Source organism: Orbicella faveolata, unplaced genomic scaffold (assembly GCF_042242905.1).
Source record: "Orbicella faveolata isolate gen_17 unplaced genomic scaffold, um_ofav_v1 contig_25, whole genome shotgun sequence".
Classification (NCBI taxonomy): Eukaryota; Metazoa; Cnidaria; class Anthozoa; order Scleractinia; family Merulinidae; genus Orbicella; species Orbicella faveolata.
In genome coordinates, this window is record NW_028301553.1 from 15,596,069 (window position 1) to 15,620,000 (window position 23,932).

General features: G+C 38.2%; 1 protein-coding gene and 1 long non-coding RNA gene across 7 annotated transcripts in view; one reads left to right on the forward strand and one right to left on the reverse strand.

The window, feature by feature from the left end:
- Nucleotides 1-1,554: 1,554 nt before the first annotated feature.
- On the forward strand, nt 1,555-9,586 carry LOC110052745 (uncharacterized). Of its 4 annotated transcripts, XR_016208576.1 has the most exons (8): nt 1,573-1,636; nt 2,038-2,090; nt 3,662-3,742; nt 3,986-4,063; nt 6,154-6,239; nt 6,954-7,031; nt 7,500-7,584; nt 8,705-9,586. It is a non-coding gene; the product is annotated as an uncharacterized LOC110052745 (long non-coding RNA). The 4 variants fall into 4 exon arrangements; XR_016208575.1 differs by lacking the exon at nt 2,038-2,090 and having other exon boundaries at nt 1,555-1,636; XR_016208574.1 differs by lacking the exon at nt 3,986-4,063.
- A 3,950-nt stretch (nt 9,587-13,536) lies between these two features.
- Nucleotides 13,537-23,932, reverse strand: part of LOC110052817 (uncharacterized) — a 13,089-nt gene continuing 2,693 nt past the window's right edge. For 2 of the 3 annotated variants that reach the window (XM_089293400.1, XM_089293401.1), the window contains exons 2-8: nt 21,167-21,531; nt 19,817-19,895; nt 18,979-19,358; nt 18,273-18,357; nt 17,143-17,525; nt 16,130-16,238; nt 13,537-15,433 (exon numbers count right to left, since the gene is read on the reverse strand). In XM_089293400.1, the coding sequence (XP_089149526.1) occupies nt 15,240-15,433; nt 16,130-16,238; nt 17,143-17,525; nt 18,273-18,357; nt 18,979-19,358; nt 19,817-19,895; nt 21,167-21,531 (1,595 nt within the window). In that variant the 3' untranslated portion in view covers nt 13,537-15,239. The remainder of the gene's footprint in view (nt 15,434-16,129; nt 16,239-17,142; nt 17,526-18,272; nt 18,358-18,978; nt 19,359-19,816; nt 19,896-21,166; nt 21,532-23,932) is intronic. The other variant, XM_020759002.2, reaches the window with a different exon arrangement.

Here is a 23,932-nt window from a genome sequence, read left to right on the forward strand (position 1 = left end):
ATTGCGGTTTTGATGCGGCCTGTGGGTGTTCGTGGAAGTGATTTCCATGGTGGGCAAGCGAGTTCGTGTGGCAATGACTAAAGGACTTCCATTTTCTAATTTCCTAATTATAATGCGGTGTTACTTGACAAGCTGGCCATGAAAACGTTTTTGTATTGCATCGAAAGATGTGCACCTGGCAGCGTTGCTTTGTAACATACCTCGACAGGTACTACAGTGCTCCTAACCAATTTTTTTTCCTATTTATTTTCAAAAAGAATACATAATTTGGTGAAGATTGGAAAAAGAATCGACTTAACTCATCAAATCATTGCGAATTTATGAAGGGTTGAAGTCGCTACAGCCTAGTTCACGGCCGTGCGAGAGGAGACCTGGGACTTAAAGTAGCTGTGACGTCAGCTGGAGGAGGGGATATGTTGGAAACGATCGTGCCATTAGCTGGGTTACACTGCTGGCAGTCTGTTTTTCACTCGAAATTATGCAGGGATTATGAAGCGAGACATTTCAGACTAGAAGGGTTTGAGCCGGGAAATAAGCGTGTTAATCACGGTTATTTCTATTCTTGTTTCGCCCCAACAGACTCAACACCTTTTCGTATACACACGGTGGCGACAGCCCTTTTGTGTTCGTGTCTCACGGATGAACGACATATTTACCAAAAGGAAAGGCGATGGCCTTAGATGCGTTAAATTTATTTTACCTTCGTCGTTTTGCTTTTTGTCAGGAAGACATAATCGATTCTGCTATAATTAACAGCACGTGTGGCACCAGCCAATGCCTCCCTTTGCAAGACCCCCATAATGTAGATGTAGAATCGCGTGACACTTTCGAGGGACACCTGGCAGATATCCCTATTCCCGTCCCTTAACAGGCCGCCCCAAAAATTCTGGCTTCACCACTCAGTATGGGAAACTAACCAATGGGAAAATGACAAAAACAGTTATAAGAAGTCTATTATGCCTGTTTCGGGTAACATTTAATTGTTCCATGTATTACGAGGAGTATTTCTTGAGTTTTCTGTCCTGCATAGATATTCCGTTGATTGAATATAAACTAAGCTGCAAACTTGAATGGAAGCTAGAAAACTTGTCTAAAAGCCGGGGGGTACTCCAAGAAAAATTGAGTTGGGGGTGTGCGGCCCGCTTGCCGAAACCCTTACACTATTTATGACCAAAATCTGCGATTTTTTATACCCTATTAATGACCTAACACTCAATCAATACCCTGTGTAAGACCTGCCTTATACTTAGTTCCCTGGTTCAGATCGATGTTTAAGGCATCGTGAAGGGCTCCTTGTTGATCGGTCTTATCGATAATGATGAAAAAGTAGCTTCTTCTAAAAAAGATACCCAATTCAAGACTAGAGTGCAAAAACCAGACCCAGCTTATGATCAAAATGGCTAAAATCGATATCCTATTTATGCCCAAACCGGCGGACAAACCATACCCCTTGGGGCCTCAGATACCTATATAGCCCATACAAGGAAGTGTCCCCCCCCCCCCCCCTCCCTCCACCCCCCGCCGACCCGGGTTTAAAGGAACGGCTGAAGCAATGACGTAGTGTCACATCCGATTGATCACGTGTCCAGAAGCATGATGCCTTCGAAAATATGGCGGAGTTGTTTCTTGAAGAAAGGTAAGCCATTTTGGCGTTTTCCTGTTTTTATTTGTTCTTCTATGGCTCGTTCTCATATCATCATAAATAAGTTTTATTCCTTCAAATTTAAGAGTGACTTGCAGAAGTTAATGCAAGGGTAAGGGAGCGTTTTTAGAAGGCTAATTTGAGCACATGGCAATAACATTGCACTTCATTAAGGCTTCAATACCACAGTCATTACTTAGTCTAAGCCACTAAATCACTAGGTTGGTCTTCATAACCCTTTTGAATCCAGTTGGGAGCTAAATTTTCGGGGTTTCGTTAACGTTTTCAGCAGGAAGGCAACTGGTTTTCACAAGAAGACTTAAAGAAACTCCCTGTAAATTGTTGATGTTATCCATCTAATCAAATCAATGCAAATCCCTGAAATTATTATGCAGGTCCAGTTTTAGCCGCCAGCGGGGGGAAGTACTCTCCTTTAAGGGCTATATAGGTATGTGCAGCTTCAAATGGTATGGTTTTTCAGTTGTTTTGGTCAGAAATAGGTATCCATTTTGGCCATTTTGAACATTTTGGACATTTTGGTCATAAATAGGGTATGGTTTTTGCACTCTGGTCTTGAATTTGGTATGCTTCATAGAAGAAGCTACTTTTTCATCATTATCAATAAAGCCATCAACAAATCGCTTCATAAATTTTGTTTAGGGCAATTATTCCAGCTGCAACAGTCATAAATAGGGCATCAAAGTTTTGGTCAGATCATAAATAGGGTAGGGAAAATCGGTTCGGTACATTTTGCTGACCCCTAGTCCATGGACTACCCCAATGGACCTGGTCCATGGACTACTTGAATGGACCACCCATGGACTAACCTAAATGGACCACCCTGAAATTTGTGGCAAACATAAATTTAACAAAGATTTTGGTCTTGAAAAGGGTAGTGATTTTGGGAAGTGGGCTGCCCACCCCCACCTAATTTTTCTGGGAGCATCCACCCCCCAAGGTATTAGCACTACATTATATTAGTAATAATACATGGCTAGTGCCCAGAGCAAGCAAGATTAACCAAATCCTGCACTGTGATTGGCCAACCCAGCAGGCAAGTTAGTGCTATTTTGCCACTTGGGGTTTATGAGCTGTGTTCCACAAGAAAAATTATAATAATCCCTCTGTTGACCAAGCTAGCTTGTTCAGTCAAGGTGGCTGAATATTGGGTTTGTTCTTGTTCTGCGTGTTTATGGACCTTGACTTTGTTTTTGTCCATAAACATGTGAAAAAGGAAATTGGCTAATATCTAGCCATCTTGACCTCACACTTGGTCAATAACCCATATGTAATTGGACTAAGTGGAGCACAATAATCCAGGGTGTAATGGGGTGAGTAATTTCAAATTAAACGAGCATGCAGAACAAGACTGATTATTAATAACTTTCAGATTTAGTAGGCAAAAGGGGCTGCTATGTTCAAGTAACCATTACTTTCAGATGGTTGAAAAACGTTTGAATGGTAATTCACATTATTGTTTCAGACAAAGCCAATGCATAACATTAATTTAAAGTTCTGTCTATGTACCGGTATGTCACTAACCACCCACATAAACAAAGCAGACTGTAAGAAAAGGCTTCAAATGTTGGTACCGATATGCAAAGGTATAATGGTTGCATCATATCGCAATGTAAGTAATGTAACACTATCATTTGACTCTGCTGCCACAGAAATACAGCTTACAAATCATGGTTTAATCGAGAAAGATTCAGTTAGTTCGAAATAAAATCACAAAGAACTCTTCAAGTTGTTCAGACCTGCAGTCAGACTGTTCCATTCACATTGTGCTTGAAATCGGAGAGTTTCCCTTTAATGACTTTTTCAAAGGGTGGCTACTTTTGGGTGAGCCATTACTGGTACTTTCAGGCTGACCATTGCTTTCGAGGCCCAATACACAGGTAAAAAATTATTAAAAGTTACTTTCACTTGAGAGAAATTTTTTAAAAAATGTAGAAAGAATGTGTGTAATGTGGTTGCTTAAAGAGTCATCTCATACATGTACACTGTTTGTTCCAACAGAATGAAACACATCAAACTGAAAGGAGCCTAGATTTTCAAGACAGGACATGATAATATCAACATGGAAACTATGATTGGCAGGTAAGTGATTACAATAGCTATTAAAGCAGCCTTTTAAGCTGTAACCAGTTTACCTAAATGGTACAAAATGCTGTTAAAGGAAGGAGGATGTAAGGAGTGTCAATGCAGAGCAGGGTTGTTCCCATACAGAACTCAGGATTGTCGGTAACAGTAACAATTTGGTTTATTTAACTTCTCAGATTACAGCACTCAGCTGCATGTTGCACTAAGCTATTTCATTTAATTTTCATTGCTCTCTTGCAGACGAAATTCATGCCCTTATACAAGTACACCTGGAGTTTCCAGAAACTTCTCAAAAGAATTAAATAGCATTGTTGCAAGGTTTCTAAATTCGAATATTACATGAAAAATACAACATTCCAGAAGGTTTTAGGTCACGGCCACATGACTTCCAGTTTGAGATTGTTAATAGCAACAAGCCGTAATTTTTGCAAGGGATTTGAATGAAGAATATTCTTCACCCATGTGATATCCAAAATGTTGAGTTAAGTTGTCCAGATAAAAAATATAAACAGTACTGGTAAATCTGTGATTTTTTTTAAGTAATATTAATTTTAACACTTGATGATTATAGGGAACTCAAACTTCAAACTATAAAACAGATGCCTAGTTATTCATCAAAATTTTGATTACTTCTGTTAGCATTAGTTGCGACTCCACAAGAGTGTTGTGTCGGATATTATGGACTGATGCTCCTGGTGTTCCTGATAGCTTTCGTCCTTGCTTTCATTGATTGAAGATAGCACATGGAAAACAGCGCATCTTAATTCTTCCATTTGTGCATAGCCACAATTCTTTGATCTTACCACCAACCACAATTCCTTGCGTTTTTTCGCGAACAGTGATTGAATGCCCTATATATACCAATTAGATCTGCTGCCTTGTTCGTTCACTTCAGGCTCACTCACTGCAGCAGCAACAAGTTTTATGTTCAAAACAAAGTTAGCTATAAAAAAGTAACAGCTTTTGTGTCAAAATAGTCTAGCTGTGTCTGGGCTACCCTTGTTTATGAGGGAGGGATAACCTGCGAGCAGGCTCACCTTTGAGTCACGTGCACAAGCAGAGAGCAAAGGGATCCCGTGGGAAGGAGTCTGGTGGAGAGGCTCCAAGAAAATGAGCCTGCCTTGATCTCTGTGATTTTTTCATTTCTGCGTTGCCTGAGCAAAGTGAAATACCATTGGTCAAAAAGCAGGAAAGGCAAGAAAACTTTCAATCTATTATGTTTCATGAGGAACGATTAGATCCCCATGGAGTCGGTAATTTACCACACACTCTCACAATAATAAAAAAAAAAGTTGTCCACATTTGGAGTCAGAGGAATGCACATATTACTGATGTTTTAACAAATTTGCAGTCTATTTCTGGTTAAAATTTAAACTGAAGAGGGAGTAGGAAATAGCAGTTGAAAGTATGTTAATGGTCAAAACCTACTTGTCGTGTTGCCGACTGCATATGAGTTAAATATTACAAATGTACATGATTGCAAGTGGGAAACGGAACAAAACAAAGGCGTTTGCCCATTTACCAGCATCGTCAAAGGCCAGACTGCCAAAGCAAGATCACTTGGAATCAAGTGTGTGTCCTTAGTAGACATAAACTTTGACGGATTTTCTTCGGCAAAACTTTATCAACAACAGATATCATGCCTGCCTGTTTTTGTGAAAAAGATTTACAATTTTCCTGAGATATCCGAGCTGCCAAAGTTCATACTTCCAGTGAAAATTAGTTGGCTTATTTTTTCTGTGGTTTGCAGGGTGGAAATGAAAATTTGAAGACATCAGAGCAGGCTCACTTTCTCGTCTCGCACCTTCGCCACTTGACTTCGCACTGGTGGCTAGGCCACATGTGCTTGTGCTCCAGCGTGAGCCTGCTCGCAAGCTGAGGGAGGGAGGGACCAATTTCTTTCCACTGTAATGTATCAGTACTTCCTTAGCCATTTAGCTTCATGCTATTTAGTTCTAATTTGTTGTGGAAATTAAAGAGAGACAGTGTTGGTAGTCTTATGGTTAGACTTGGTGCACAAGACTGCACATCAATCAGTCTTTGGTTTGTTCTTGGGCAAGATACTTGACTCTCACAGTGAGTGTCACTCACCACTCAGGTGTACAGTTGGTACTTAGTGAATTCAATGCTGGGGCTAACCCTGCAACAGACTAGCATCCCATCAAGGGGATCGGAAGAGAAGAGAAATACTTTTTTCACTTAATGCTTCCAAAACCAGCATAAGCTGCAGTGCTTTGGATTACTTGGCCTGACACAGATTCTACCTTACCTTCATTGTCAAACCTCTCCCCTAGAAGGGTTGGAACGTTAAAAAATGATGACTTATTTTTAATTGTGTAGTTTGTAAAACTTAGGAGATCGATTGAGGCTCTCATGAAGGTTAAAACATTTCCTGTTTCTTAAACTAGGTATAAAACAGAGAAGCAACAATGAAAGTATGTGCCAAGACTTGAGGGGAGAAAGAATCTTGTTAAAACATTGGATTCCATATTAAGTGAGTCATAAATTTCTTTGTGTTTGGTTTCATGTACTAGGCGTAACAGTGCACAATGCATGTGGAAAATTTTAAGCAAATAGAGAGGTTACTGTTTCACTGTTCAGTTATTTTAAGAAACTGTTGTTATCTGGCAATACTACACCTCAGCCCTTCAGGGGTAGAGTTTACCAAAATTCCTTAAAACTGCAATGCCTAGGGTACCGTTGTTGGCAATTATTCTTTTGTGGAAGGAGGAACACAGAAATCTAATGTTAAACACGCTAGACTGCAGATCAAGAATTCTGGGTTTAAGCTGACGGATAGGGCCGCTGCATTGTGTTCTTGGGCAAGACACTTAATTCTCACACTACCTCTCTCCACCGAGGTGCACAAATGGGCACTGGGTAAATTTAATACTGGGGGCTAAACCTGTGACAGACTAGCATCCCATTCCATTTTTGTCAAACCTTGCCCCATGTAGGGTTGAAACTCTTGAAAATTGTGTAGTTCTGTGAAACAGACAGACTCATATCCCATCCACAGGGAAGTAGAACTACTCAATATCACTTAATGGGACTGATGCAGACTTTACCTTACCTTCATAGGCCAAACTCACCCTAGTTGGGTTAAAACTTTAAAAATCTGATGACTTATTTTTAATTGTGTAGTTCGTAAAACTTTTAAGAGTTCAAGGCTGTCATAAAGATTAAGACAGTTCCCATTTCTTACTAGGTGCAAAGCAGAAAGCTGTGTGCTGAGACTTCTGTGGAGAAAGATTCATATTGAGGCAATGGATTCCATATCAGACCTGTGAGTCTTTGTGTCTCTTTTTGTCTTGTTGGAGAGGTTATTAGTCACTCTATTTTACTTGTGCTAGGAATAATGGCACACATTACAGTCACAAAATTAAAACAAATAGAGATGTTATTGTTTCACAGTTCAGCTCTTGCACTGCATTATGTTCCTCAACATGACATGTTATATGTTACTCCCTTTGCCTCCCTCCAACCAGACAGACAAATCTTTACTGGTTGAATTTAATTACTGGGGCTAGCCCTGAAACAGACTGGCTCTCCATTTAAGGCAAGGAGGGGGAGTAGAAAGATACCTTATCAATTGATGGCATAGAAACCGGGATAAGCTGTAGTGTTTTGGATCACTTGGCCTGATGCAGACTTGAAATGAAGAAATCTGATGGTTTAGTTTTAGTTGTGTAGTTAATGAAATTAAGAGATAACGTTTGTTATAAAGGTTAAAACATTTCCTGATTCTTACTAGATACAAAACAGAGAAGAAACAATAAAAGCTCTGCTGAGATGCAAAAGGAAAAACAATCAAATTGAGACAATGGATCCCTTATTAGGTGAGTCACAATTTTCTTTTAAAAGGAATGCTGTAGTTTTTGATCACTTGATGGTGCATAGGATTGTTAATTGTTAATTGCACACAAGCAGGCAAAGAAGTTAAACGAACAGAGATGTTACTGTTTCACTGTTCAGATATTTCAAGAAACCCTTGTTATATATGGCTAGCTAAATACCCTAACCCTTCAGGGTTAAGAAATATAAACATTCATTAAGAATACAATGCCCAAGGTACTGTTGTTGATGAATATTCAAATTGTGAGATGAGGGGCCTAATTGGATCAACAACCAATTGCTTTGCGGTTCAAATTATCAATGCTTTCTTAGCCATTAAGCCTCAGTAGTGATCAGCTTAAAATTTCTCCTGGCAGTCTCAAGCACAATCATAAAGAAACAGTAAAGAGGATATAGAGAATGATCTCAAAAAGGAATTGTCTAGATAACTCAAAACCAGTAAAGAGAATTTGTTTCTTGACTAAGAATAAGAACTAAGCAATGAGAAGAAAGGTTATGAACTGGAGGATATCGTCTTGATATATCGATCACCAAATTCTCAGAACAAACCCTGAGAGAAATTTACGGCAAAGAACACCAGACAGCCTGCAAATTTAGACGTGAAGGTCTTGTTGAGAAAGGTCATGTACCTAATCATTTCAAGTTTGCCAAAGTAAAAAATGTACTTTGTTTTATTTTGCTTTAGAAAGTACATGTGCATGAAATATATACTTCAAAGTTTTAATTCGAGTAGACAAACATTTAAAGCCAGAACCACCTTGTATAGCATAATAACAATGCCACGTGATTTTATTTGTTCATAAGCGTCCAGAAAATTACGTAACTTTTATCTTAATACTGAGTTATTTAAAGATTGGTGCCTGTGAACCACTCATAAATTCATCCTCAGGGCGATAATGCAAATATTGCCCGTTTTGCCGTAAAATTTTCATTGTGCTAGTTTTGCCGGTGAGCTTTTCGCCTGCAAACGTTTCAAATCACGACCTCGGTCAAGATTCTCCCATACAGACCTCCTGCTCGGTTAATAAGAGCTAACTACTATTTTGTTCTTTGGATTTCAGTATACTCATTGTTAATTGGACGTTCTATTTATCTTTCTTTCAGGCTGCCATCTAAACTGCACATGTAGCGACATAAACATCGAGAAGGAAGCAAAGGAAAGCAAAGAACTTCGTTTAGATGTCTCTTCAGTGGACTACGTTTTAAGAGTAAGGCAGATTTACACGATAGAGTTCATCTCGATTGAGTTTCTTGCGAGAAATTGTAAGGGCGAAGATTGTATTAGTGATGTCACAACACAAAACTGAAGAGTCAAAGGAAGACATTGAATTTCCTGGGAAAATTGTCTGATATCTGCCAAATTGTCTCGTATCTTGCTAGTTTTCGAGGAAGCCGTAAATTGCATTCATATTTGTAGCTTTAAAATTAAGGTAAAGTATTAGCATTTCCTGAATTTGTTTTTGCAATCCGAATTTTTAGGCTGGAAGTCTCGTTATTAAAGTCGTTGAAATTACTGTCTAATTTCACAATATTACTGAAAGCTTTCTAGTTTTCGAGGACGCATTGAATTGATAAGAAGGTTGCGCTTTTAAAAGGGCCGAGAAAAAAAATCGAAAAGAAACTTAGTCTTTTAGTGGAAAAATTGTCCTTAGAAAAAAAAATCTGCAACTTTAAATGGTGTCTGGTTTCGAGTCAAACATAAACGGAGTCTTTTGGCGGAAAAGATCTTGCACTATGTAGGATTTTTTCCATCGAAAGTCGAATTATGTGCTTGATTTCTGGCTAGACTCCGTTCAAAAGCGCAGAATTTTTTTTCTTTTTGGCAACCCTACATAGTCAAAAAATAGTAAAAGAGATAGCCTACATATTGACTAGTTACCAGGCCCTTTTAAAAGCGGAATTTTTTTTTATTTTGTTTACTTATCGAAATTGTTTGTAATGAATTTTAATTGAATTATGAATAGCCAATAAAAGTTATATTGAAGACGTGTGTGTAATTGACTTCATTTGCTGTTGTTTTTATTGACTAATATTTTTTCACAATGCTGAAATGATGTACACAATAAACACCACCACTTGCTGTTTTCATTTTATTTGATTGTTTTTAATAATGCTAAAATAAGGAACACAATTAAAACAACCCTTCCTGTCTTCTTCTAATTTATTGTAATGTAATAAGTTATTAATTGAAAATCAGTTAAATTAAATTAAAAAGTGTGAAGGAAAAAGTTCTCGTTTAAAAACTAAGACTTTTGGCGGGAAAATTTGAAAAATTTGCACAGCGTTTCCCCTTACAACTTTTTTGAGAAAAAATTTAAAGAGGTTACCCTTCAGAAGTTTTTGATCGCAAAAATTTCTCAAAGGCAGTAATTGACAGAAAATCCCGTCAAAAACAACTGCATCACCTCGCATCGAAAAAGGAATTTTGATATTTCAAAGTAGCTTCCGTTTCGAAATAAATTTTTGCCGAACAGTCTTCCAATTTTGTTTTCAACGAACTTCGCGATGGTTTTGTGCGAGGTGACGCAAGAGTTCCTCGAAACATGAAAAACATGAAATGGCAAGTAGATCAAATAGGCTACAAAATAAAATGAAATTCCGAAATGGATTTTTAAAATCTCGCAAAGTGACGGTGAAATACCGTTTCAACTAACTGAATTTAATTTTATATTCAATCGAGATTGATCTCCAACTGCTTGTAGCTTGTCATTTCATATCTATCACACGATAATTTAGATGGCACACTCACTGGTTGCACAGGAGCAAGAACAGTCGTTGCGGTCAAAATCCAATCCTTGTCCCTCCCGCAAAATTGGTCAATTTCGATGGTTTATAACCAACTCAAGTTTCGAAATATGTTAATTTTCTCTTCCGATGTTACTGTTCGCTCCGTTCTCTTTCCCCGTGCAACAACCAAATTGTTAACACCACAAAAGAATCAATATCTGGTAGCACAAAGATGTTTATTCCTAAAATAACGCAACATGATTTCTTCGCCGGTTCAGTTCAGTTTTGCACTGTTTCGAACAAAGCTTATCAATGAAAAATCCTTGTGTACTTTTCTTTTGGACGTCAAAAAATTTAAAAGTTGAGGTGCCATGAGAACTTTGTAATTCCTTAATACAAATTCAGATGCAAATATTATCATACTTGATGACACATTTGTAGCTGCTTTTTCTAGTTTTGGTGATGACTATCTCAAAATTGTCGGCAGCCTTTTAAAACTTGAAAAACAATCAGTGCAATTGCTAATTAAAAATGTTTATTGTGTAGTAGCTACATGCAAAAGGTTATCTTTTTAAGGTCATTGCTAAAACTTTGTTGACAAAACAAAAGATTGGAGAATCGAATTTGATTTGCAAATGTTCAGCATTTACAGAAACAGGTTTTATATTTTCAGTTGTTCTCCACGATCCTGAACTCGTTCGTACTTAAAAGTTGAAACATCAATTCTCCTCAACGATTGCCCCATTTGGTCTCAACTGTAGTTCTGAGAATTTAGTAGCACATCAAGACAATATTTCCTAGTCAACGATTTTATCAATCTCGCTATATTTCTCTGCTTTTTTTCTCTTTACAACACCTTTTATGAACCAGATATAGATCTTAAAAGCCTTAACTTTCAACGTCTAGAGGTTAAACAAACGTTAATCTGTTAAGGTGGCACTTTTAAACTGATTGAGAATTGTGTAGTATGTCCAGTGACCTGAAGATATTTTCAATTAATTTTAAAGTACCTGTGGTACAACAATACGTAAGAAAAACTTCGATTTACAGCGAAAGATAACTATCTCAGTAATCATGTAATTCTAAATCCAGTTTGTAATCTCTGAGAAATGTCCCTTTAGCCTTCCGAATTCCTTAAAGTTTCCCAAAACTTTCGTTACCGTTGGGAAATCTTCGGAAATCTTCTAATGATCTCCGGAATTTCTTTCTGGAGTAAATTTTCATCGTCCAGGCATTTTTTCTGCGTCATTACTTACGAGTTTGAGAAAAAACGTCGACAACTAATCCTTATAACGTAAGCTTCAAATATATTGCCACCATTTTAATCGAAAGTTATGAAATTAAAATTCCTATCTCGTTGTAATCTCCACTGTTGAATAACCATCAACTCCTCGTGAATTTCAATCTCTTCTACCGTTTGTCATACCAATGAATTCCATCTTTGCCGTTGGGCCATTTCCTCTCTTTAAAAAGAAGACAATAAAGAGAAACATTAGTTTCTCTCGCGAAAAATGTATTTACAAGATAGACTATTACTACCAAGGCATGCAAGCGGCGACCAAAGCTCGAATGAACCAGCTGCACGTGGTAACGGCTTTTAACTTTCCGGGAACAACACGCAACGAAAAGAACAAATTCAGCGCTAGTATCTTAGAAACTTGCGCAACAATTATTTCTTAACCCTTCACTGAAACGTTTCATCTCAGTGATTGCAAAACTACGACTATCTGGTCTATGAACGAAGCTGTGTGTAGCTCGGCAAAGAAAATTGCGAGCGAAGGATGTAACTTAATTTGAGGAAGGTAGAAATTGTTCCCTATGGTGAACTGCAAAAAGATTAAAACGTACACTCACCATTGATATTATATTTTCATACTTTTTTCTCGTCCTACTTTATGTTCTTCGAAGGAAGAAGATGGCTAGATCCGACATCACCAGGAGGTCATAAATCCACGTCTTCACACTATGACCAAGTGTTTGGTTTGACGCAAATTCCACAAGTAGTCATGAATATTGATTACAAACTAGAACCAATCGCTGACAAAAACGTCGCCGCATATTTTCATGACTTGGATTTTGATTCTTATGTAAAACTATTGTATCACTCAAAAATATCAATTTCACTCCAGATCTGTGCATTTTTAGGCTTTATTAAAGACAGTGATAGGTAAAATTGAATACAGTTGTAAAGACTGATTCACGCGGCCGTCATATTTCAGTCGTTAAATAAACCTTTTTTGATAATTTTATTGGTTGATTTTTTGCAGACTATTTAAAATTCCCATGTAAAGACCCGGTAGCCTAGGAATCAAAGACTATAACAAGGTACAAGCTAGAAACAATTGAAAAAGAAAAGAACTACTTTAATAAAACGGATTTTAAAGTTTGATTTTTGTATGACTTTATTACTTTTAATGTTGTCATTTAATGAGGGGCATTAAAACGAAATCGTGCCGTTCCCGTGCATTTACTGTGGGTTCTACAATGTTTTTTCTCGTCCAATACTCCGTGCATTCATTGTGCGAATTGTGGAATTCATCTCGGTGGTTTAACGGGTTTGGATCAGAAAATGCCGCAGCACTGCTACTAGGACAATAGGATTCATCTCAAAATTAAGGTAGAGAGCAATTAAAAATAAGTAAAAAAAAAGGTGATGAACAACTCAGAGGTTTTTAGGAAAAAAAAACGTTTGTGGCACACGGGTTAACGCGCGTGGATCCGCGTGGATCCGCGTGGAAAACGCGAAAATGGAGGGGGGGGGGGGGGGGGGAATTGTCCAAAGCTTTGAATTGTCGCAAAAAGATTCAGAATTGACAACGCCGGACTTAATGGTATTTAAGGTTACATGGTATCTCCGAACAGTGAAAAACAAGATTGTACTCAAAATTAACGTGGGACGCGCCTCCCCTGAAACGTGCATGGTTGGGAACGCGAAAATCAAAGAGTGTTACTGACAACTCGAAAACGTCCAAGAGAGGTTTAGAATGGAAAACGCTTGGCACATACGCGCGTTCAGTGACTCATCTTCAATCAGTTTTCATCCACAAAACCCAAAGACCATGCTGATGTTCCTTGCCCCAATTATCTATAATGGTTTTTCTTTTTTTCACACGGCTATCTCTGAACCAAAAATTTCATTTGAAATTCACCGCACAACATATTCATCTATGAGCACTTTCCATTCATACAATCAAGGACAGAGACACAAACCCAAGTCAGTGAAGTGTTTAATTGACCTAAACGATACGTTACATATTACATTACATAACATAACTAAACCTTGTGTCTTACTGTTACAAATATCAGTATAAACATCTAGTAACATTCGTGTTTCTTTTTATGATACCGGAAGGGAAAACTCCCATGTGAAAAGGCTGGGGATGATGCCCGAGTTCCCCACCCATGGGGATTAAAACCCCTGGTTTTTTGTTAGCATATTTTTATTCTATATACTTTCCATCCCATATCTTACTGAAAACATATAAGATACCTTTTCTTCTAAAACATCATGATTCCATAATCTTTTTAGTATCATGTGACCTTAACTAGCCCTTTAGGGCCTGCGGCCTTGGTTAGGCCTTTTGATTACATCCATACATCGCATATTTTATTTCATACCTATGTGACAAATTAAATTATCAGTGTTGATGTATCCTGCTACTGTTAATGGTTTAAAATGGGGAAAAAAAACTCAGAGTTATTTGTTATTTTGAGGTTTGACAATAAAATAGTCAATATCAAATGTGCATTTGTTACTTGACAAACATGCAACATTGTTCAATAAATAACACTTATAATTAAGACCCAAAGGTTAAAATACGAAGAAAACTCAAATGTGTAGTTCCAGAAAATTTCCATACCTCCCCCACAGAAGGGATTTTTTCTAAGACCCCCTCCCTCCACCCCTCTGGAAATTCCAATAAAGCTTCATACATTTCTTTAAATTTTTTAGTTTTACAAAACCTCCCACCCCAGGAAATTCCAATCCCATCTGTGGGGGAGGTGTCAATACTTTCTGAAACTGCACAATGTTATATATTAGTAAATTAATACGGCTTTAAACTTGACGATAAATAGACATTAAGAACTCCCCACTCACACACACCTATGCAGACCACTAAGCACATCCCACTGCAATTCATGGTCCTAAGTCACAAAAAATGTATAACTTTTTGCAAAAGTAACCCATCCCAATGGTAACAGCCGTAGCAAGTTTACAAAGTTGACGTGTGCTCATCCAATAAACGTTTAGTCCGACTAAAAAGGCACTGTTGTTACTTGCCATGAAAATTCAAAGATTCAAAGATTAACCAACATCCATGCAGAGCTACGTTCAATATAGCTACCCCTGATTTTTATACCGCATTATGTTTTTTAGTGTTACATTAGCCTATGAACAGACTCTCTAGTCAAGGATGGGGTGAAGAGAAAGTGGGTAATGGAAGAGGAGAGAATAGAGAGAAAGGGAGAGAGAGAGAGAGTTGTGGCCCCAACTCCCACCCCATTTTCCCCTTGGCCACTTATTCTTAGCCAGTTTTCACTTGGCCCTTCCAGCTGTGCTCAGACCCCTCCACCTGGAGCCTGTTCACAGCCTAGCCTTACATGTACACCAACACCCTGTCTATGGCCATGAGGGATTTTTTTATTGTTCCAGTCTCACAGAACAGATTACTGGGGACTCAACAGATGACCAGAGAGACATGCTTGTTCACCAAGGCTATACATAAAGTTCTACATCTTTCTTACGTGTTTACATCTCTCCATTGTTAATATCAGTGTACTTAAACCTGGTTAAACTAGCATTCTGTCGTTCCACTAACAAATTAACTATTGTGTAATAGTTCCCACTCTACAATATCTGCACTGTGTATGCTTACATGTGGCAAAGGAATTTCAAAATAGTATGCAAGCTTTAAAGCTCATCGGAAAGTCGTTCCATCCCGATCTTGTCTCTGCCAGGGAAAATATCCACCAGGAAACGCTTCCCATCTCGACGCTTTTTAAAGCAAAGCAAGGTGAGAACAAAGACCAGCAATGTCACCACAAGTAGTGGGATAATGATCACAGCAGCTTTGACTCCACTGGACTGTCTACTGAACCATGAGCCTTGTGGGGAAAACAAGAAAGCAGCAATTTAATGTTCACTTGTTGCACAATCAGGGTTCACCTGTTAGAATCCCAGAAGGGTAGCAGCTCTCATAAGCTTGTAATTCTTTTGCTTGTTAGCAGCTGTTATTGGTTTGGGGCTAAGGGAATTGGTTTTGTTGTTTGTTCTATTGTTCTCTCAAAGGGTATTAAGCTATTCATGTGAGAGACCTTACAAGAGCTGCAACCCGACCCTAGAATCCATTGGAGATGTTAAGCTTGGTGTCTTTGAAATAAGTACAGTGGCACTGTGTAGTGAATGCTCTACTACTGCATCAGGTTTCACACCCTTTCTTTGGCCTAAATTCAGTGAGCAAACTTGAGGATTCAAGGACATCTTTAATGGGTTTCAAAGACATCATTTTAAAATACTCTTGCATACATGCACCATAAAAATATTAGGTGCTTGTTTTGTATGTGAATGATTGGCCCTGCTATTGAAAGTATAAATGAACCAGTGAACCAAGTACAGTTTTCAAGTGCTTTGAAAAGACTTTTAATTATTAATAATAGTTTTCAAGCTCAAGGTTTTTTGTTTTGTTTCTTTAAGTGCAGGAGTTTACACAGGGAGGATAACTTTTTCATGACATGCAAACCAGGTCTTAAACTATCCCTGGTTATAATTTAGAGTCAAAAGTTAATATTGAATGGCCATACCCAAAGCCATACCACAGTCATCAGATGGTATGGCTAACTCTCCTTCCAATAGCGTAACATTCACTGGACCAGTTTCACCACCAATGGTTATCTGACCAACCATTGACACCTGGGAACAATAACAACCTTTCAGTGAGTTGCACGCTCAAAATATTGATTCTTTTTATTTGGCCATAAAAACCTATCAATGTTGGTTGTAAAACAAGGCAATGTTCCCAAATCAAGCATACGGCAGAGATCTCTCACTCAAAAAGTAGTCAAAGTTAGTTTTCGCTATATAGCAAGGTGACAGTGATGTCAAATGACAGAGCAAACAATGTGGTGCTACAGTTATGGGTGAAATTGCCTGTTGTTGATGTAATTCACCCACAAAGTAATAAGTACGCTACAGGTGTGGAGAACAAGGCTACAGGTGACTCAAAACTTAATGACAGCCCTGTTCAGTGACAGAAACTCTCAAAACAAGTTTGAATAGGTTGTTGTTAGCTATTTGCATTATAAATTTATCTGTCAATGCATGAATGGCTCAGCTTTAGATCTAGTCAATTTTACAAAGTTTTATCCTTAGGATGTGTTACAATGTAAAACACGAGATGATGAAATGGAACTAGGAGTAAGAGTCAAAGTTGGATACGGGTGTCTGTGGAGGTAACCCTTACCATTATTATTAAGGCTAAACTGACCGCTATTCACATATTGGCTAACTGGAGCACTATTTAGGCCGACATGTACAATTGTGCCATTTTGCCATTTCATGTTTTAAACATGCCTTTATCCCCACCAGTGCTTTAACGTTGTGTAGTTCCAGAAAATATCCATACCCCAACTTAAGTGTTTTTTGCCAAGACTCCCCCTACCCCTCTGCAAATTCCAATTAAGCTTCATACATTTCTTTGAATTCTTTGTTCTAAGAGAACCCCCACCCTGCAGAAAATTCCAAACCCTTCTATGAGAGGAGTATGGATATTTTCTGGAACTGCACATTTTTGCATCAGACCATGAGGTTTCCTTACTGTAAAATTAACTTTGTTTCCTTTCATCTCCTGAAGCCCAACTTTTATAAACAAGGAAGCATTGAACACTTGCAGCTGACCAGTAAAAGCACCTGGCACAACTGGTAACTTTGCTTTTTCTCCATCTCCAAGGGAATGTGACCAGTCCAACATATCTGGTTGTTTTAGTGTCACGTTCCCACTCAGTGGCTGTCTGCATTTGTTTACTTCAAACCCAACTGTTAATATGTGATCTGCTGATGCTTCAACACATGTCACCTTGCTGCACTGATTGCTGGAAACACATTTAAATGTAGAAAATTTATCTTTGTCATCCTGGGAAAGACCTGGCATGAAATTCACAGCCGAGCATTGTTTTGAATTATCATTTTCACCTTCATCAGCTGCAGATCAGAATAAGAAAAAAAAGGACCAGAATAAGATCTCAAGAATTCATCATAAATATTTCCTTGTAATAAGCCTCAAAAAAGAAACTCACCTTTCTTGTGTTTACTTATGAAGAAACTGAGTGGTTTTCTATTCAGTGTCTTTAAACCAAAATTAAATGAATCACTCTTACTAGCCAATCACATGCACATACAACACACAATCCAGTGAACCAATAATTGGTCCAAACTCAAAGTAAGTACGAAGCGGGGAAAAATGTATGTGAACAAGTAATAATAATGGTGTTGGTTTTATATCTAGCTAGATGAAAAAGTGATGCGAGTTTTTATAGCCAGTTGAGTAGCATAGTTGATGCAAAACCAATCACTTTTATACAATCACACAAGGCATGAAATTAAAACTGCTCTCTTGTTTGCAATACATAATTTCTTGACTGTAAGATCAAAACTTCTGTCAATGAATATATATTGATTTCACCATTTTTTTTATGTATTTAAGCAATTTGTTCACTACATTTTGAGTTCTAATTATTCTGATTTTATTGGCAAGTGCTAGAAGTCAGATATCAAAGCTGCCATGTAATCAAGTTTATATATATTATTATATCCACAGTTTCTACGTCAGTTTGTGAAGTCCAACATATACATTAAGTACCTGTGGAGCTAACAACAAGTAGCAGACTTCAAAGGGTTTCACAATCACTCATACATGTAATTCAATAACTGGTTAAATATGAAGCTTACTGCATTTGGTCCAAGTATGTAAATCTCCTTCAAGGAAAGTGACATTGTAGGGCGCAAGTAATGTTGACTCAAACAATAGCAATAACTGTAAAAAAAAAAAATAATAATATGCCAAAGTAAATTTAGCAATAATATTTACAGTGGTTTGAAGGGCTACAGTGAGACCTATCGATAGTTCAAGCCATTATTGCAATACTTCAGATCATTCTATGACCAGTCGACTATTGCTGAAATTGCTTGAATTGTGTGACTAATAGCCCCATTAAGAGACCCCAAGGAAAGTCAAAAGCCAATGAAAGTTCTTAAAGGGACCTAAATTAAACTAATAAAATTGAAATTCCAGAGTGGTGCTGGGCTTCAAACAAAAAAGGCACACCCATTTGTGCAAGGGGTGAGATTTTCTGAAACAAAATAACAAAAAACATTTCTACCAGTGTTACAACACAGCCCCAATTGTCTCAGCTCAAGGCAGGGACAGGGAGGAGGATTAATTAGCATGGATGTGGGGGATGAGAGTGCAAGAAAAAACATGTTCAGTCTTTTCTCTAGTTCAGTTTTGGCCTTGGCTACAAGAATATGGCTGAGGTTCACACCCCTACTGGGAAATGTTGGTAAATTAAAAAAAAAAAAATGCTCACTGCAAGACTGGACCTTAACAGTTAAACAAACTGCCTTAAGCTGCCTTAAAATATATTATTTTTTGTACCTTGAAGTGAACTTTGCCACCATTTTTCTTCAATTCCATCTCAAGGAATATTTTCATATCAGCAGGAACATCAGGTGGTTTCATATTGTCAGGCATTGTAGCTTTCTCACCATCTTTAAATGTATGCGACCACTTCACTGAGGATGACTCCAAACTAACTTTGGCTTTCACTGGTTGATGATGGCATCCATAAGCTTGTATAGTCAAGACCATGTGGCTAAATGGCCCAGTACTGTCTGGCGGCGACAAACATGTGACTTTGCTGCAATGGTTATCGAGGTAGCATGTGCCATCGCTGCCATCTGGCAATTGAATATCTGGACAGTCCTCTTCATCCCCACCAGATATCATTGGTGTTGGAAACACAGTCACATGGCATTCTACCGTTTTGAAAAGAAAATGGTTGCATTATGTCAATCAATAATAAATGAAAATGTTCCACTTGACATTCCCTAGGTTCTAGAGCAAGGTTGGGGTGGACATTTGAAATCATGCATTATCTGTTTTTTTTTGTTTTGTTTTTTTCTTTCACACCCTTGCCTCAAATTGGCATCATAATGTTCATTACAATACAGGAAAGGACTAAAGTACTAATTATTGCATGAATCATGAACTAAGATTGCAGCTCAGGTACCAGGCTAACAATTTACTGCATTCATTGCTTTTATTGCATGTGCTCTGCCTCCAGAGTCTGCTCCTTGTACAATGTATACTAGATGTTTGTAAAGATATAGGTTTTGGCACAAAAGTAGAAATGATTGTAAGCTAACAGTTACATGCATGTACACTTAATAATACACTGTTTTGTTCAGGTAAAGCAATGATGTAAGAACCTTACCACATTCAGCAGCCTCTAAATTTCCTTCAAGGAAAGTGGTGTTGTAATTCATATATCCAAAATCAAACATTAGCACTAACTATAGAAGAACAAATAGCAAACAATAAGTAAACTAATGATGCACACAAAAATGGTCTATATGAACTAAGCAACAAAGCCAAGCTTACTTAGCTGATACTTATAGCCCCATGAGGTGGGGGGGGGGGGGGGGGGGTGGGCTCCTATGTAAAAAGGATGGGGGTTTTCATCATACCTTTTAGGGGTTAAAAAAGCCATTTTGGTACCTCTTGGGTTGTTCAGCCTAATGATCAAAATGTCCGCAACAGGAGCTTTTATGGTACCTTCTAGGGTACTGTAGAATTCCGAAAGCAACGGCCCCCGTTACTTTCAGATTTAGCAGGCGAAAGGAGCCACTACTTTTGGGTAGCCATTACTTTCGGATGGTTACAAAAAGTTTGTACAGTAACAGTTGTTTCAGACAAAGGGGACACGTAACAAAAGAAATTAAACGTTCTGTTTATGTATGTTTTTAACTATCCAAAAAAAAGGCCCTACAGTATATCATTTGACTCTACTGCTAGACAAATACAGTTTATAAATCATAGTTTGAAGTAAAAGTTAGTCAAGTTCAAAATAAAATCACAGATAGCTGTTAAAGTCAATGTTCAGTCCTGCAGTAAGCCTGTCCCATCCGCATGACCCGCGGCTGAGAAGATCTGAAAGACTTTCTGTTTTAGTGACTTCTTCAAAGGGCAGTACTTTCAGGTGGGCCGCTGCTTTCGGGGGGACCATCACTTTCAGGGTTCAATAGGAAGGGAAAAAATTAAAGTTACTTTCGGTGGGCCATTATTTTCGGAGGGGGCATTACTTTCAGAATTCTACCATATTATTTTAGCCAAAAAAGTCAATGCCAGTTAATGTGTTGCTTTAGAGTTGGTACCTCTTAGGGGTAAATAAAATTTCAAGTCATGGCCACAAAACAGGATCTTAGTACCTCTTAGGGGCTCTCTTCAAAATTTCAGACAAGCATCACCGTCCTTTTTATATGGGAGTCCCCCCCTGGGTTAGAGCATGATGGTCACTGGCTAAACAGTTGCTTAAACAGGGTTGGGCAGGGGGGTGAAAGTCAAATGGCAGCTATGCAAACCAAACCTGTCAGATTTGGCCCGCAGAAAAAATAGCCAGGGATGAAATGTTGGTAATTATGCAACTGAACAAAATACCCTGCAAGTTAATTGATCTGAAGTTATCGAGATTGCCTATTAAATACCTTGAGTTAATTGAGTTATCAGACTTTAAGCTGTCTTACAGATAACATTTTCAGAGATCTTCATGCAATGCACGCAGTACCTTAAAGTGGACGTCCGTGTTGTATGGACCATGTTTCTCCAATTCAACTATCAAGAATTGTTTCATACTGGCAGGGGCATCAGATGGTTTCATGGCATCCGGCAGAGCAACTTTCTCGCCATCTTTAAATGTATGCGACCACTTCATTGAAGATGACTCCAAGCTAACATTGGCTTTCACTGATTGATTGCATACCAAGGCTTGTACAGCCATATGGCTAATTGGCCCAGTATCAACGTCTGGCGGCGATGTGCATACGACTTTGCTGCAGTGGTCACTGAAGACACATGTACCATTATCATTCATAGGTGACAGCATATTTGGACAGTTCTTTTGTGTTGGTAGCTCGGTTTTCACTTGGCTTACTTCAATTTAAAAAATGGAAAAAGGTCTAATATTATTCAAACAGACTTTCATAAAACAAAACTATCATGTTTATTTTTAAGGGTTTTCTCCCTTCACTTGTTTGTTGCTATTGCAGACCACTTTCACTGAAAACCAATATTGAAAAACTAGCAAAATAAAAATGTTACAAAATACTGGGGAAATGCATTTTCAGGAAAGAGGAAACCCTTGGGAAACCTAGTCCTTGATCCCTACCATTTGTGCTATAACCCCACACATTAATGACAAAACTCATTCCAGAGTTTCTGGGCAGTTAGAGGGCTCATATTTTTTCCCAGTGCTTTATCCTGCTTTCTATAACATGAAGTGACCAGGAGTATTTTTCATTCCCCTTGGACAGGATACCAATCTATCACAGTCTATCCCCCTGTTCCCTTGTCCTTCTCCCTTCTTTCTTTTTCATGTTACACCTGCTTTCAGTGTTACGGAGGTGAGATATGAGATACAAAAACCCTAAACTTGTCACACAACATTGTTTTGTTGCAACTTTTGGGTCGATGTTTCGCGTATTTCACCTTGCCCAATCAACTTGTCACGCAACAAAAACATTTGTTGCGTGTTGAAGAAATGCAGTGCACTGATTGGTTGATTTGCTTGAGCATGAGCAAATTTGTTGCATGACAAGTGAGTTTGATGAAAAAAGAGCTACAAAGTCAAAAATTTGTTGCTCAAATTAGACCCGCGATCTGCTTTTCGCGTTGATCACGCAAGGTGAAAAATGCAAAACATCGACCCAAAACTTGCAACGAAACAATGTTGTGCAACAAGTTGAAGGTTTTTGTATCTCATATTTCGCCGCCTTTACATGCAAATTATTAGGCAACATCTTTTGACCATCTTTAATTTCGACACGCCAACTTTCAACATGCTATTGTAAATGGCTGAAAGACCATTTAAAGATGATTTCCAGTCCATACTGCACTCTCTCAAGAGTTTGTTTGCATTTTCTGTTTTGTTTCATGTAAGACATCACAAAATGTCAACCTTTTGCAACTACTTACAGGAAGTAAATTCAAAGTTTCAAAACAACAGTCATTATGGATGCGACGGGGTCGAAGCTTTATGCTTCGTTCTTTCTCGTATCACTGGATGAAACAACTTCGCAGCTATAAATTGAAATCAAATGAAGCTGTTGGAAAAAGAATTTGAAAGGCCTCAAAGATAAGGTATGTGGTTTGTAACGAATAACATCAATTCGCATTCCAATGAGTGAGATTTATAATCTTTATGGCGGAGCTCTGGCAGCCTGAGGGGATGCCAAGCGGAGCCCTATACTCATATACGAAAGACAAGCAAACCCATTAATTGATTTTCTTATGTTTATCATGGCTAGCGGTATTGCTCCTGGGTGCATTCACACAACAGCCACGACGACAGTGACAGAGGAGTTGCCCAAGATGGTGGCCATGCTCCAGCTAATAGGTTGAAAGAGACATTCAGCCTTGGTTTATAACGACTCCTTCATTGATATTGGACATCCATGTTATGGTCAATTGACACCTGTCAAAACAAGGTATCCGCTGACCAATATCACACGACCATATCGTAGGCTCATAGCTCATCTATGTCACATGGTTTTCCGAAGTTGACCGCTGATCAAGAGCTGATTTTCAATTGGTTCATGGGCTCATGTCATGATCAGATTAACTTGTAAACGGGGCCAGTGGGTTAACTCTAACCCAGTTGTTTACAAATGTTTTTCACTGCTTTTGTTTTGTGTAGTTTCTTAGAGTATTCAAACTCAAAACAGAAGGGCAAACCTCACTGCAAAGTTACAAAACTCTGATCAAAATTCTCGCTTATCATGGGTTGGCATCACTTTTAGGCTTTGCTAAATCTATATATTAAACAATTTGATTATGAGCTCGAGATTTCTATTAAGCAATTAGATTAAGAGCTCAAGATTTCTGTCACGTGATAGTTGATGAGGGTGCAGCCCAAGTCAACTATCACACCTGGAAATCAAGAGCGAATAATCTCATTGTTTTAGTATAGATCTACTAGTCATTCAAAACTTTATCTAAATCCTCTTCACAGACACTTCAAAAACACCAAGAAGCAACCGTCATTTTCCTAACAATGGTACACACTGCTACGCTACTCACTATAATAGATAGTGAGTAGTGTAGCCAATCAGAGAACAAGATCACTAGTAGATTTATACTAATAAACAATTAGATTATAAGCGCAAGGTTTGTATCATGATAGTTGACAAGGGTGCAGCCCAAGTTAATTATCATGCATAGAAATCGAGAGTGAATGATCTTAATTGTTTTAGTATAAATCTACTTGTCATTCAAAACTTTATCTAAATCCTCTTCACAGACACTTAGAAAATGCCATGAAGCGGCTGTCATTTTG